The sequence below is a fragment of the Sturnira hondurensis genome, unplaced genomic scaffold (genome assembly GCF_014824575.4).
Source record: "Sturnira hondurensis isolate 20B ecotype Veracruz unplaced genomic scaffold, ASM1482457v3 Scaffold0003693, whole genome shotgun sequence".
In the NCBI taxonomy this organism is placed as follows: domain Eukaryota; kingdom Metazoa; phylum Chordata; class Mammalia; order Chiroptera; family Phyllostomidae; genus Sturnira; species Sturnira hondurensis.
Window position 1 is genome coordinate 9,614,647 of NW_028076324.1, and position 15,133 is coordinate 9,629,779.

Consider the following 15,133-nt stretch of genomic DNA (forward strand, 5'->3'; position numbering starts at 1 on the left):
CGTTCTAGAGGGCTGAACCCCTGCACCCCCTCCCCCAGTCCCAGACCTCAATCCTGACAGGGGTGCCGAACCCGCAGCCCGCAGGTTGCTCGGTCCAGGATGATTAGAAAGCAGTCCAACACAAAATCGTAGATTTACTTAAAACTTTTTTTTTTTTTTTTGCTTATCAGCTTTCGTTGGTGTTTGTGTACTAAATGTGTAGCCCAAGACAACTCTTCTTCCAGTGTGGCCCAGAGAAACCAAAAGGTTGGACAGCCCTGCGAGGTAGCCTCGGGTGGAGCCGTAGTCCCCTCAAAGCAGAAGTCCTGCACCTCACTTTCTCCATTTGTACCTGTGAGATCTCTGTTACCATCCCCCTCCCATGGATAGTGGCTTCAGGCCTCAGTTTCCTGAATGGTCCCGGGGTGAGGCTGAGCCCCGGACTCCCACTCCCAAATATGCAGTCCCGGGCCTCAGTTTCCCTGCTTGCACCAGCGGGCCGAGCCTCCAACCTGCCCACCCATGGCGGCCAATGGCTGGGGCGTCCCCCGATTTAAGGCGGAGCCGAGTCACGTGCCTAGAAGAAAGAACAAGCGGGGCGAGGGGTTGGAGCAGCCATGGCAGGTACCTCGGTGCTGTCCGCGAGTTGGCAAGGCGATGGGCGGGGTGACTGGACCGACCAGGGGCACGCGGCCCTGCTGCAGCCTGTCGCTGTCTGCAGCTCCAGAGTCGCTCTCCCCCGCGGACGGTGCGGGCGAGGAGGCGCCGGATGAGGACGAGGATGAGGCGGAGGCCGAAGACCCTGAGCGGCTGGCGGGAGCGAGCGGAGCGCGCAGCGGCACCGGCACAGGCAGCGGCGGCGTCAGCGGCAGCAGCGGAGCCGGAGCTGGGGGCTGCGTCGGGCCGGGGGGCGTGCTCACCAGGCGCTCGGTAACCCTGAGGGTGCTCCTCAAAGACGCGCAGCTGGAGCCCGGCGCTGGGGTGCTGTCTATCTACTACTTGGTGAGCACTCCCCACCTCCCTTCCCGTCCCGGCTGGGGCAAGAAGGGAAAACTGAGGCCCAGAGCTTCCTTGCAGCAAGCGGAGCCTGGGAATGGGGAGGGGAAACCGGGGCGCGAAGCGAGCCCAGAAGGGCTCGAGGACATCGTTCACCAAATACCCAATTCTACAAAGAAGAAACAGGCTCAGAGGCTGCCACTGCTTTCTTGGCTGTGTGACCTCACTTAACCTCTCAGTATCCTAGTATCCTAGTTTCCTCGTTTGGAAAATGGGATTTTTTTTCTCCCATGGGGTTGTATGAAGATTAAATGAATAACGCGCTCAGCAAGGTGCCTGCTACACAGTAAGTGCTTTGTGTTTGCTGTTATTACTATTATCATTACTGTCATTGTGCAGTTTGTGAATGGTGTGGTTTGTGAATTGAGCACCTGGTGTGTACCAGGCTCTGTATTGGGTATTAGGGACACAGCAATGATCAAGACAGATCCTGTCCCTGCCCTTTAGGGGCTCGCAGTCCAGTGAGGGGGAAGGGAGGATAGACATACAATGGGGCGGGTTTGTTCCAAGCTGATCAGGGCTGTGACAGCCAACATACAGGTATTGGGAGGCACCTGAGATGGAAGGCTTCCTGGAAGGGGTGCTGAAGTGGGAAGTGTGTGCTAAGCCCTGGGAACAGCATGGGATCAGGGAGGATGTCCTGGAGGTAGGCTTGGTGGGTACCAGGTCCTGGACCCAGACAGCCCACTGTCACTGCAGGGGAAGAAGTTCATGGGGGACCTGCAGCCAGACGGGAGGATTGTGTGGCAGGAAACTGGGCAGGTGTTCAACTCACCCAGTGCCTGGGCCACCCACTGCAAGAAGCTGGTGAACCCAGCCAAGAAGTCGGGCTGTGGCTGGGCCTCTGTCAAGTACAAGGGCCAGAAACTGGACAAATACAAGGCTGCTTGGCTCCGGCGACACCAGCTCCATGTGCCTGCAGCTACTGCCGACGAGGTGCGTCCTTCAGCCTCCTGGATTAAATCCCCTGTGACTAATTGTCAGAGAGGAGTGCCCACAGAGAGGACATTGGAGCTGGGGCCTTGAGGAATGTGTAGGAGTTCTTGAGATGAAGGGAAGAGCTTTTCAGAGGGAGGGAATGGCAAATGCCAAACCATGCAGGCACAAAGCAACACATGCTGCTTAGGGAACTGTGGTTAGCAGGTGCAGCCATGGGTTCAGATGCGTTGGGTAGCTGAGGGGGCTGGACCGTATCTGGAAAGGTCTTGTACTAACAGATGTTCCTTGAATGGTCACCAGCTGGGTCCTTAGTCTTCTTTTTAAATGTAATTTATTTATCTTTAGAGAGGAAGGGAAGGAGAGAAGGAGAGAAATATCAATGTATGGTTGCCTCTCATGAGTCCCCTGTTGGGAACTGGCCTGCAACCCAGGCATGTGCCCTGACTGGGAATCAAACCGCGATCGTGTGGTTTGCAGGCCCGCATTCAAGTCACTGAGCTACACCAGCCAGGGCTGGGTCCTTAGTCTTCATCATCTGTAAAGTAGAAATGATAACAGTGCTATATGTATTATACATATTTAGATAGATGCAATATATCTAAAGAGAGTGGAATATATGTGTATATATCTAGCCAGCAAGTCTGAAATCTGTAGGGCCACTGGCAGGCTGGAAACTCAGACAGGAGTTGGTGCCGCACTCTTGAGGCAGAATTCCTTCTTTTCTGGGAAACTTGTTTTTGCTGTTAAGGGCTTTCAAGTGAAGGGATGATGCCCACCCACATTATCCTCCACTGAAAGTCAGTTTATTGTAAATGTGAAGCGCATCTACCAGATGCCTTCACGGCAACACCTAGATTAGTCTTAGATTAAATAAATGGGTAGCAGAAGCCAGCCAAGATGACACACAGAACTAATCTTCACATTGTATCATAGGGCCATTTACTCAGCAAACATTTAGTAAATGCCACCTCTAGGTGCTGGAGAGAACAGAGAGTGAAGAAAAATTAACTGCCCTCATGGGAGACAGACAAAGAAACAGAATAAATCCATTTTATAGTATTTCTGAAGAATGGGTGGGCATTGGGGGCGGGGAAATAGGGTGGTCAAGTAAGAGTCACTGAGAAGGTGACATCTGAGCAGAGACCAAAGGAGGGGAAGGAGAGAGCCCTGAGGGTATCTGGAAAACTGCATGTGCAAAGTCCCTGAGACTGGATTGTCTGTGGCTGTTGGAGGAGCTTCAAGGAGGCCAAGCCCCATGGCTGGAGGAAAAGTGAGCAAGGGGGCTGAGAGTGAGGAGGTGAGGGCAGGGTGGGGATGGGGTAGTTCAGCAGGGCCTGTGGGCTATGGGGGATACTGCCTTTTACCAGAGGGAGGTGGGAGGTCTGGAGGCTTGTCGGCAGGAAGGATAGGACCTCACTTGGGTGCTCACCGGCGCCCTCTTCTGGCTGCTTTGGAGAAGACTGACTGAGGCAGGACAGTGCAGGACCAGACTGGGCTGGTCCAGGTCTGCAATGATGGGGCGAACCAGGCCTGCTATTGAGGTGGAGGAGAACTGCTTAGATTCTGGCTAATTTTGAGAGTAGGATCTGACGGGATTTGCTGATAGATTAGATGTTAGTGTTAAGAGTTGTTCTGAGCAAGTTTGTGGATGGGGTTGCTCTCATCAGAGATGTAGGGATTTGGGAGGAGCAGGTTGGAAGGGACAGTTGGGTGCATCATGGCTATATTAAGTGTGAGCCCCACAGGTGGGGACATGGAGGGGCAGCTGGACCCCGGGTCTAGAGCTCAGAAGAGCCTCAGGATGGAGACAGGACTGTGGTTCCATTGGGGCATAGGCGGGGTTGAAGCCCAGGAGTGGACTGTTCTATCCTGACGGAAGAAGCCCCAGGATACAGCCCTAGGCCACAACAGAGAGATGGGGAGGCGGAAGCTGGAGGGGGGCAGGGAAGCTGGGTGAGTTCAGGCCCCTGAGGAGTTGCCAAGAGGTGGGCGTAACCAGCTGGGTCAGATGCTCTGGGAGGGGAAGGAGGACAGAGACTGGGATGTGAAGGTTGGGTTTAGACACAGAGAAGTTTAGGAGAGAGCAGGGGGAGAGGTTGTTGAGAGAATAAAATAATTCATGTGAAGTACATGCTCGCTCAGTGGATAGAGCAACAGGGCATAGGTAAATTCTTTGCGTGTTAACCTATTTTACCCTGTCACTGACTCTATTGGACTAGAGGTCACTGTGGCATTTTATAGGCGACCATAGAGCTCAGAGAGGTTAGGGTGCTTGCCTAGTCACACAGCTTGTCCAGGATTCGAACCTGAGAGTCAGCCACCTGGAGGGGTTCAGACCCGGGCTGTGCCAGAGCCTTGGGCTGCTTCTCGTCACTCTCTCCTCCTGGTTGACACCCAGGGCAACAGGGACCTAAGACTCAGGCAGGCCAGGGTGGAACTTGGGAGGGTGGGGTGCAGCCAGCTGAGGGTCCCGCCACTGTCATCACCCCTACTCTGCCAGAGCCCGGCCAGCGAAGGGGAGGAGGAGGATCTCCTGATGGAGGAAGAGGAGGAGGAGGTTCTGGCAGGGGTCTCAGCAGAGGACAAAAGTCGAAGACCACCTGTGAAGGGCCCCTCAGAACCTGCCCACCCCGGTGAGAGGCATGAGGGAGGGGAGGAGGCAGGGCAGGAGGCGTGCAGAATTCAGGAGGAGGCTGGGGCAGGTCCGGCCTCTCCTCAGCACCCCCAAGATGCATGGCTGACTTCCTAGCGCCTGATTTCACTGCCTGACTTCAGCTCTAACGCTGGATCTCTTGCTTCCGTTGCCCAATTTCTTAATATGCTGCCCGATTTCCTCACCATGCTGCCTGGTTTCCTTGCTCCCCAGTGGGATTTAATCCCCCTCCTCTCCACCCAGTGTCCCACTCTCTCCCCACCTGCTTTTCTGAGATCCTCACCTGATTTTCTGAGTCCTTCATCTGGTTTCAGATCTCAGTCCAACTTGTCAACCTGCTGCCTTATTTCTCAGACCTGCTGCCTTATTTTTCTTTCTTGGTTCTTTCCCCACCACCCCCCTTTCTTGGGTTGCCCCGTCTTTGCTTTCCAGCCCCTGGGCTGGGGAGGGCTGACGCTGGCCTTTCTTCCTCACCCTCCCTGGCAGAGGCCACACCCCTGGGGAAGCGAGTGGAAAACAAGACCTGGGCGCCAGTGCGATACTGCATGTTGGGCAGTCGCGACTCTGCCAGGTCAGGTGGCCCCCTGCCCACCACACCCACTCTTGTTCACATGAGCTCCTGCCAGGGTGGGTGGAGAGGGGAGAAAGGGCAGGATTAGGGTGGGGATAAGGCCTCACGTCCTCAGAGCTGGCTGGAGGTGGGGTTGGCTGAGGAGCCAACCTGGGTGTTTGGAAGCTGTGGGACCCACTGGCTCCTACAGGAACCCCCACACCCTGGTGGAAGTAACATCGTTTGCAGCCGTCAATAAGTTCCAGCCGTTCAACGTGGCCATCTCCAGCAACGCGCTGTTCCTGCTGGTGTGTTCAGCCCCTACCTTGTCTCTTGTGGGCCAGGGGCTCCCATGCCTGAGCAGAGGGCTGGGGTGCCCTGGGGAGGGGCATCCCATCCCTGGAACATCAGCTCCGTGTGGGTGGGGACCTTGTCTCCTCATAGGTACTCAGTTGATGTTTGAATGGGGGAGGAGGGGGAGGGCTGGCCCCTGCCCATTATGAGGGTACTGGGTCCCCAGGATGGAGCTGGGGTCAGCTGCAGCCTAAGCGTGTCTTCTGATGCACCTCTTCCCCAGGACTTCCACAGCCACCTAACTCGCAGTGAGGTCGTGGGGTACCTGGGAGGACGCTGGGACATCAACAGCCAAAGTGGGTATTTGGGGCTGGGGTGGGCAGAGGGATGTCAGGGGCCAGGGTCGATGTCCATGTCTTCTTCGTACTCTGTGCAGTGCTCACCGTGCTGAGAGCCTTCCCCTGTCGCAGCCGGCTGGGGGACGCGGATACTGCGGCCGCCATGGAAGAGGAGGTGAGGGGACACACTGAGTGGGCCGGGGTGGACACAGCTGCCCTGGCTATTGTGTGTCCTGGCAGCTAGCAGAGTCGGTGCTCGAAACATGTACAAATGCATGTGTATGAGCCCCTGTCCCCTCCTGGCACCTAGTAAAGGCCGCATAATACCAAATGCCATTCTTAAAAGTACTTTCGTAATGGTGTGCACCTGGCGCTGTGCTCCGCACTCCACCTCCGCCTCCTCGTGGCCCCATCTGTGTCCCCCGGGGATGGGTGAGTGATGTCCAGCGAGAAAGGGCCTTCTTCTGCCCTCGCCTGCCTCCACTTGCCGTAGGCATTGGAGAGTGCCTGTGCCACTCACCTGCACGCAGCCCACCTGTCTCTTTAACTGTTTACTGAGCATCCGCTGTGTGCCAGGCATTGTTCCATGAGCCAGGGACACAGCAGGGAACAAAAGTTTTTGCCTTTGCTGCATGACAGGTCCCTCTTTTCAATGTGTTTGTTGGTTCTCCTCCCACTGGACTCTGCTAGGGTGGGTCAAGGTTGGTCTGGGTCATTGCTGCGTCCCCAGGCTTGGCACACAGCAGGTCCTCATCATGTGTTGCCATACGTGGGGCTGGGTAGATGCCAGGAGCGCTGGCTGCAGGGAGTGGCGGGATACCCCGAGGCTGGTAGGGCTCCCGGCCCCCCATCTGCCCCAGCCCTGCCTCTGCCCCCAGATCTACCAGAGCCTGCTCCTGCGCGGCCTGTCCCTGGTGGGCTGGTACCACAGCCACCCGCACAGCCCGGCCCTGCCGTCGCTGCAGGACATCGACACACAGATGGACTACCAGCTGCGGCTGCAGGGCTCCAGCAACGGCTTCCAGCCCTGCCTCGCCCTGCTCTGCTGTGCGGCCCTGACTGGGGGGCTGGGGGTGTGGGTGGCCTGCCTGTGTGTCCTGCTCCCAAAGTGCGAGCCCCCCAGGCCTAGCCCCTCTTGCACTCTCCCCCCCGCAGCCCCTTACTACTCTGGCAACCCGGGCCCTGAGTCCAAGATCTCCCCCTTCTGGGTGATGCCACCCCCCGAGGTAGGCAGGGCTCCTGGTGGGGGTGGCCGAGGGCCAATGTGCAGGGTATGGGTCATGGGTGGGGCACTGGCGGTGGCTGGTGGTGACTTGCTGGTGTCCCTGTCAGCAAAGGCCCAGTGACTACGGCATCCCCATGGACGTGGAAATGGCCTATGTCCAGGACAGCTTCCTGACTAATGACATCCTTCATGAGATGGTGAGCTCACTCCCAGGTGGGGTGGGTGCCCCCCCCCCCCCGCCCCGAGGGACAGGTGGGAGCTGAAAGCGCTTAGCTGGACGCCCAAGCTCAGACTCAGGAAGCCGCAGCTGAACGTGCCACACCAGGGCCCTGGTCGGCTTCCTATTCTGAAGAAAGTTACCTGCGGCTCTTAGGATCCAGTCCCAGGTCCCGTAGCGGCTCCTCCCTCGTCTACTTGCTCACCTGCCTGGCCACCTAGTTGTTCTGGAACATGCTAGGGGTGCTTCCACCTCAGATGCAGAGGCACCTGCCACTGCTTCTCCAAGTGGAGACACATGGAGGACTCAGGTGTTACCTGGACGGTTTATAGTGCATGTGGCTCAACAGGCATTTAAAACACCGAGCTAGTTCATTACACCTGGGTTTCCTGGGTATCGTCAGATGAGGCTGGAGCAGGGAGCTCACATCAGGCCTGTGTGAGGTAAAGAATCACGTTTGGCGTGACTTCCTGGGGGCATTCCCTCTCCAGAGGCCTCCTGCAGAGCCCCCCCCCCACTGAGCCACACTGCTTGGTGGTCTTTCTTGGTGACCAGTAGTCTACTTGTTGAGTTAGCCCGGAAGCTGTCCTGACAGGTGGTGGCAATGCCTGTCCTGCTGGCCCCCCAGGGCCCAGCACAGGGGGGCCGGGGCCTCAACCGCACCTTGCCCCGTAGGCACTGCTGGTGGAGTTCTACAAGGGCGCCCCGGATGCGGTGCGGTTCCAGGAGCCCTGGGACCCGGAGCACACCTGCCTCGACAAGCTGAAGGTGAGACCCTGCCCCGGGTCCCGTCTGAGCCCCTCCTGTAGGAGGCAGTTCTCGGCGATCCCCCAGATGTACCCAAGAAACGGCATTTCCTAACTTGTTCTGTACAAAATATTTCAGATGGAAATTAACACTGCAAAAAGCCTTGTTTTATCACATGGAGATGGGGGTGGGGGGAAAAATCGCCATCAAGCAGTCCGAGAAGCTGCTCTGGAGCCCACCTCTTCCCCTGCCACCAGTAGAGGGCGTGGGAGGCGCCAGACCTGGCCCAGACTCGAGAGCAGCTGGGCTGGTGACCAGTGTGCTGGCCTCGCAGGTAGTGGGACATTGAAATGAGGCTTTGGTGGCCTGTGTGTCTCGTTTCTCCCCTGCTTGAAAGTCGTTCTCCTAAGACACCCTCGGCTCTGCTTTGCAGAGAAACAGTTTCACGTTTGCTTGTTTTGGTGAAACTTAAAGAATACCGTGACCTGGGCCTGAGGTTGCCCCTGGCCACTGCCCACTCAGGCGCTGGGCTGCTGGGTGGAGGGGAGCACCCGCTGTCTTTGGAGGCCCTGGAGCCGGGTGGCTCCTGGCATTTGGTGTGTGTGGGGTCTGGGCTTGGGCGAGAGCAGGATCTGGAAAATGCAGGTAACACCCTTACCCCAAACATTAGTCAGCAGGGCCTCAAATTACTCAACGCTCTTGGTAAAGAGAAAGCACTGCCCAGACACCACTGGGGACCTCGGTCAGGCAAGCCCTCTGCCTGTGGTAGCACTGGGGCCTCGGGTCAGGAGTTGGGCGGCGGGCAGCGCAAGGCTGGGCCTGGACTGCTGGGCAGAGTCCTGAGGTGCTGGCGCTGCCCGTTTCAGATCTCCCTGGCCGGCAGGATGCCCAAGGACCAGGGCCTGTGCCACGTGCTGGAGCAGGTGTGCAGCGTCCTCAAGCAAGGCGTTTGAGGGCGGCGGTCTCTGCCTTTCTGGTCAGACTCGGAGCCCCTCTACCACTCTCGGCAGCTCTGGGTGAGGGGAACGGGCTTCGGGGCTTCGTCTGCAACTGCGTTGCTCCATTCCTGTGACTGACTTGTGTGGTGGCAGGGGGCTCGTACAATAAAGAAAAAGCCCAGGCACCAGTCTCGTCCTGAGTGGGGGTCCCCCCCCAGCATTTGCTGCTGGGCACACAGGCTGCTGCCCGGGCAGTGGGGCCCGACTCCAGCTCCACCCCTTCTGGGGCTGTGGGAAGGGGACTGCTAGGGACATACCTACTGTGCTAGTGACTAGGTAATGACAGTCACCCTTCCTGGGCTCACTGTGAGGCCTGTGCCCACTCTAGGAGTGGCTCTGGGGGTGGGCAACCATGTGGGCCCCGTCCTGACCAGGTCCCCTCAGGAGGGCTGTGGGTGTCCGGATGAGCAGAAGGCCTGCTCTGCACTACACCAGGCAAGAGACTGTAGAAAGAGACGTTTAATACTTTTTCTTTTAAAAATCAAAATTACATTTCCGTCTGCCCTAGACTGTGACCAAGGCCATACTGCTTGTCTTGGTCCGGATGCCTGGGTTTCTCCCACTCACGGTGGTGAGAGACCTTGGGGAGGAGCAGAGCCTTGTGTCCTGGGGGCTGTGCAGGGTCACTGAAGGGAATGTGAACCAGGCCAGAGGTTCCCCCCATTAAGCCAGTTTCAGATCAGGCAAGAGGGGAAGTGGATGCATGGCTGGGGCCTGCTGGTCTGGGCAGTAGCCCACCTTGGTCTAAAGGAGACAGCTGGGGAACACTGTCAACGGGGGGTGGGGGTGGGCAGCTTGGGGTGTGGGAGGGCCTGTGACACCCCCCCAAGGATGGCCCCAGCAGTCAGGGGTCTGGGAACATTCACTCATCAAAGCTTTTGTGCTTGACCTTCAGCAGAGAGGAAGCTTGGGGCTCCCGTGGTCCCGTGTACGGCGAGTTAAGAGTGTGTGTGCGCAGCTTGTGCCAGAGAGAAACGTTCCGTGTGCTCGGCCGAGGGGAGGGCACCCTACAGATGGGCGCTGAGGGGACTGAGGGTGGGGTAGTGGGCACAGTATGTGGGGCTCAGCACCCTGCAGCTCAGGAGAGGGCCTCCCTGCCCTTAAGGGCAAGACCCTCCTGTGGGGGTGGCATCTGGGGGTGTGCAGGAGCCTGAGAAGGAGTATCTTAGGGGAATTTAAAAGCAGGGTGGCAAGCATCAGCCAGGGGTCCTGTTTGGACCACCCCGTCTCATAGACTTTCAATCTGCTCCCAGTAAGGGCAGGTCAGGGTGGGCCAAGCCCCAGAGTGAACGGGACAGAGCGTGTGTGTATGTCTTCATGAGTGGAGGGGGCCCACCCAGAGTTGCCAGTCCTGGGGGAGTGGGAGGAAGTTAGTGTTTCTAAGAGCACCTTAGTGTTAGCCCCGCAGGGCAGTGGAAAGGGGAGGCCCCACCACCACTGTGGGTGAGCACTAGTGTAAACAGGCCCCGGCCCCCCACTGGACCTGCTGCCCCAAGTCCCTGGTGCCCTGGGAGGAGCACTGCCCTGGAACGCTAGGCCACGTGGAACACGGGTGAAGTGGACAGAGGGGTGGGTGGGCCGCCGCTGTCACTGAGGCAGGGGCACCAGCACTTCCACATAGCTGAGGGGGAAGAAGCCCGACTGGCCATGGAGCATGCCCTCGTACCAGTTCTCGTCAATCTGGTTGGTCAGCGTGATGATGTCACCCTCGTGGAAGCCCAGCTCCCCGTCATTCTCGGGCTCAAAGTCGTACAGTGCTTTGCAGCTTGGCTGGTCCAGGGGCGCTGAGGGTGGGCAGGGGATGGGTGTAAGGTCTGGGTGTCCAGATGAGACCCCACCAGCTCCTGCTGCCTCGCTGTGCCTCAGCTTCCCCTAAGGAGAGCTGCTCTTTCCTCTTGCTCCCCATGGATATTGGGAATAAGAAGTGACAAGAAGGATGGAAAGGGAGTGTGAGTGGGAAGAGCTGGAAACGCTCAGCCGCACAGAGATGACAGGACAGCTGGGGCCCACTGCCCTTGGTGTGCCGCTCCCAGAGCCCAGGGCCAGGGGGCGGCCGGGGTGCTCACAGCAACCCCTCTTTAGCATGGGGAGGCGGAGGCCACAGAGACAGGGACTTGCCACCCAGCTCCTTCCCTGCTTAAGAGGGGCTGAGAGGACCAACCACAGGCGTGCCTACTCCTACCAGAGAAGGGGAGTGAGCAAGACCTTTCTGGAGCAGACTGGCGGGCACTGTTACAAACCAAGGCAGGGGGACACTCACGCATGCTCCTGCTGGGGGTCCGGATGGGCTTGTCGGAGGATCGGAAAGATGACGAAGCTGCGTGTAGACAAAACACGTGGTGCGCTCAGAGTGTTGGGGTGGGGCGTGGGTCCCATTCCTGAGGGCCCCTTTCACAGAGGGCAAGTGGGTAGGCAGGAGGCATCAGGCTGTACCATTTGGAGGGGGCTGGGGGCTGCTATAGAAGGGGCCCCTGGGACCCCCTCCTCCTCACCTGTGATCTTGGGGGCTGGCGCACAGGGGAAGCCCCCGTTGGACTGCTCAGGCTCTCCGAGGTCGAAGGTCTCCCGGGGCTTGGGCTTGTACTCGCGCTTGGGGCGCGAAGAGGCTTCCCGCATCCTGCACACAAAGGGAGAGACATGAGTGGACACAGAGAGCCTGTATCGTGAGCCAGGGTGTCAAGGGCAGAGAACAATCCCCCGCCCCACTGTCTCTACTGCTTCCCTGTGAGTGGTGGGGCCCTGGGGAGGCTGTGAGGTGGACACAACACACAGGGGAACCCTAGGGGGGCACCCTGGGCCTGATCTCCAGACTCGAGCATTTTTCAGGTTGCCAGTAATGGGCTGGGTGCTGCTAAAGCCCCTCCGGTCCCACCAGAGAAGCACTGCCGTCCAAGGAGACTGGCAGAGGAGGATGGATCGCAGGGGTCACCCCTGGGTAAACTGCCTCTGGTCCTTGGGCCACTCTGATCCTGTCCTTTAGAGACCAGGACCAGCCCCCACTCCCACCCTCACAGTCTGGACCTTGTTTGGGAAGAGCCAGCCCCCAGGCTCTGGACAGGGCTGGGCTATTGGAGGCCAGCCCGGGAATCCTCAGCAGGGACTCCAGGTCTCCAGGGACCCCCACAGCCACGAGGCATTTCTTAGCCAGCACAGAGAAGGGAGGGGCTCACCTTCGCTTGAGCTTGCTGGCCAGCTCGTCCAGGATCTGCACAGCCTGTCGGTGGTACTCCAGCTGGGCGTCCACCAGGGCAGAGAGCTGGCTCACCTGCTCAATCTGCAAATGACCAGTCAGCGCTGAAGAGGGGGCTCCCCTCTAGCCCCCACCTCCAGGCTACCTCCTGCAAGGAGCCTTCCCCATACTGCTCCAGGCAGTGGTCTCGCTGACCTGTGAGCTGCAGCAAGGGTGAAGGGCCAGGAGAGACCCAAATCCTCGGTACACCCCACTCTGGTCATTGTTAGACCTTCATTTCCTCCACCCTATAAACCGGCCCTGAGCCTCTGGAAGCTAGCGCCCCTGCTGGGCCCACGGACATACGTCAGTCTCCAGGAGGTTGTGCATGCTGGTCTCAGCCACCTCCTTGGACTCTTCAAACTTCTCCAAGGCCTGGCGCAGCTCCTCGTCAGGGATCTTGCCCTGCCTCTTCTTCTTGTAGTCAAAGTCCAGGCGGCGCCCCTCCAGCTTCTTCAGGTGGTGCTGGGGGCAGGGACGAGGGTCACACTGCAGGGCCACCCCAACACCCCTCGGCCCTTCTTGTTGCAAGTATGTGTGGAGGTGGGCCAAGCTGGAGCCCAGGATGGGGAGGGGCTCACTGTCGAGTGAAGGACCCGAGAGGAACCCCGAGGGCTGTACTGGGAAGTGGGCGTACGGGCTGGGCCGTCAAGGCATACCTGGATCTCCTTCAGGTCTTTGTCGCACAGGTTCTGGAGGGGATCGATGAAGTTCTGCTTGACCTCTATGTCCAGGGCGTCCTTCACCTCGGCCAGGCACTTCATGGACTCCCCTGCATCCAGCAGGGCGTCGCCTGTGAAAAAGGCGGGGGTAGAGGAAGAAGGTATCACAGGAGGCCTTGGTCTGAGATGCCAAGACACCTCCAACTTCTATACTGACTCCACGGGCAGGACTTGGACCACAGTTCAGAGCAACAGACCGTCAAGTCTGAATCTGACACCACAGGTGTCAAAACAACACGCCCTTCTACTCTTGGAAGGAAGCAAATTTGCCCTGAACCAGCTGTGGTGTGAGTGGGGCCTGCCCTTGGCCTTGACACTGCCGGCAGTGCTGGGACCCTCCCTCACCCCTGGGGTTTGGGGAGGGGGGCACACAGGGGCTCTCTCAGGAGCTGCTGCTGCCCTCACATAGGAACCAGCCAGCACCAGTGAATATTGTAGAGCCATGGGAGCAAGGCACCCTCCTGCTTACCAGGGTGGGGAAGCTCTGGCCTTCCTTCCCTCAGCCTGGCCACCCGCCCATGCCACCCTGCCAAGGCCCGAGGCCCCTGTGGCAACCTCACCGAAGTTGGACTCGCCGCCCAGCTCCTTCCCGTGGCGGATCATACACTCGCCCAGCAGACCCTCTGACTGTGGGTAGCCAGGGTTCTTCACCTGCCCACGGATCTTGGACACCGTGTTGAGCATCGTCAGCTTGGCCCTTGAGGCTGAAACAGAACGGGCCGGTGGGCACATGGGTGGGCACTCCCAAAGCCACGGGGCCTGCACTGGGCCAGTGCTACTGGCACGGGCCTTGAATGGACATTCCTTGGTTTGCTGCCTGTCCCATGTCCCCAGCCTTCCGTGATGGGAACTAGCATTTGGATCTTCTTTGAGGGACGGTCCCTACTTGCCTCTCTTCCTAGGAGACCCCTACCTCACGCTCCAAAGGTTAGGGTGTGGTTGGGGCCTGACCAACAAGGGAGGAGCACCCAATTCAAGTTGGCCTGGTAGTGGGGTGGGGGAAGGTGCTCTTTTCTGCTGGGACTGTCAGCTGCAAAGATGGCTTAAGGCAAGGACTGACACAAGGGGTGGAGCTGCCAGATGAGGAAGAAAAGTACACAAGCTCCAAAACACCCCTCAGACCCCTATGTCCAGCCACACCTACCCAGGGCATTTTCGCTTTACCAGAAGACTCCGACTGGCAGACACAGGAGTCGGGCAGATCCCGTGCCGCTAGCAGGCGCCCCTACCTGGGTTGGGCTGCAGGTATTCGATGGTTCTGGCCAGCACTTCCACCACAGCCTTGCTGGTAACGTCCACCTTCTGTAAAGAGAGGCAGCGTGTATGGTTTCAAAACCCCTGGGACACCCAAGGTCCAACGGAGGCCCCAGGACAGCCCTTGCCCTGCCCCCCAGTTCCCTCCTGTCTCAGCCCTCCTAAGGGCTGCTCTGGGGGCTGCAGGATGCCTGCTACCCATCTACTGTCTAGGCCACCCTGATAAGCGCCCCCCCCCCATGCCCCACCCTCACCAGCTGGGCCTCATGGGGGACGTGGTGGCAGGGCACGTGACAGGGTGTACCACCTCTCCCATTACCTTCTCCATCTCTTTGAAGTCATCGTCAAGCTTGGTGCCTTCGGCCCCTCCGACCTTCTCACTGACCAACTGGGGAACAGAAGGAAGGAAGAGTGAGTCTTCCGGGGAGAGGGCAGGCCCTGGGAAGACTTCCTGCCCGCCATGCCACGCCCCTACCCCTGGGAGTTGAGGGGTCAGGACATGCGCAATGGCTTCCCAGGAACACTGGACATAGCAGCCAATGGCAAGGCAGGTGGCCGGGTGAGGCCCTGCCTCGAGATCCACATGCTCCTTCAAAGAGGGCAGGGGCGCCTTCTCTCAGAATGAATCTCAGGGACCCCTGGGTATGGCACTTCCCCAAAAATGCATCCTCTGGGAGGCACCTGAGAGGCGAGCAGGTCTGCAGTGGAGAGGAGTTCCCACGGCTCAGAGAACATGAAAGTGCACATCTGACAGGCCTGGCTGGGGGCAGGGGCAGGTCTGCCCCACTCTGGCCAAATGTCACGGTGCTTGGAAATCATTTCCCACGGACATGTGTGCATGCAGCCACATCTGAATGGCAGTTTGACATGTTTAGTCACATACAATGCTTAACAGTGGAGGGTGACAGGTTTGGTTTCTCACGTTTAATCAC

The 15,133-nt window shown here is 58.7% G+C and overlaps 2 protein-coding genes across 3 annotated transcripts in view; one reads left to right on the top strand and one right to left on the bottom strand.

The window, feature by feature from the left end:
• The first annotated feature begins 271 nt into the window (after positions 1-271).
• MPND (MPN domain containing) lies at positions 272-9,121 on the top strand. Of its 2 annotated transcripts, XM_037042592.1 has the most exons (13): positions 273-603; positions 701-981; positions 1,735-1,971; positions 4,475-4,607; positions 5,114-5,198; positions 5,389-5,485; positions 5,755-5,827; positions 5,908-5,984; positions 6,688-6,856; positions 6,965-7,035; positions 7,142-7,231; positions 7,927-8,019; positions 8,865-9,121. In XM_037042592.1, exons 1-13 carry the CDS (start codon positions 597-599, stop codon positions 8,949-8,951), a joined length of 1,500 nt encoding a protein of 499 aa, XP_036898487.1. In that variant the 5' UTR covers positions 273-596; the 3' UTR covers positions 8,952-9,121. The 2 variants fall into 2 exon arrangements, with proteins under 2 accessions (XP_036898488.1, XP_036898487.1); XM_037042593.1 differs by lacking the exon at positions 1,735-1,971 and having other exon boundaries at positions 272-603.
• Positions 9,122-9,437: 316 nt separating this feature from the next.
• SH3GL1 (SH3 domain containing GRB2 like 1, endophilin A2) overlaps positions 9,438-15,133 on the bottom strand; it is a 36,707-nt gene continuing 31,011 nt past the window's right edge. Inside the window, exons 2-10 of the mRNA XM_037042594.1 lie at positions 14,521-14,589; positions 14,177-14,249; positions 13,508-13,651; positions 12,885-13,018; positions 12,532-12,690; positions 12,167-12,270; positions 11,489-11,613; positions 11,257-11,313; positions 9,438-10,780 (exon numbers count right to left, since the gene is read on the bottom strand). Coding sequence (XP_036898489.1) covers positions 10,584-10,780; positions 11,257-11,313; positions 11,489-11,613; positions 12,167-12,270; positions 12,532-12,690; positions 12,885-13,018; positions 13,508-13,651; positions 14,177-14,249; positions 14,521-14,589 — 1,062 coding nt within the window. The 3' untranslated portion in view covers positions 9,438-10,583. The remainder of the gene's footprint in view (positions 10,781-11,256; positions 11,314-11,488; positions 11,614-12,166; positions 12,271-12,531; positions 12,691-12,884; positions 13,019-13,507; positions 13,652-14,176; positions 14,250-14,520; positions 14,590-15,133) is intronic.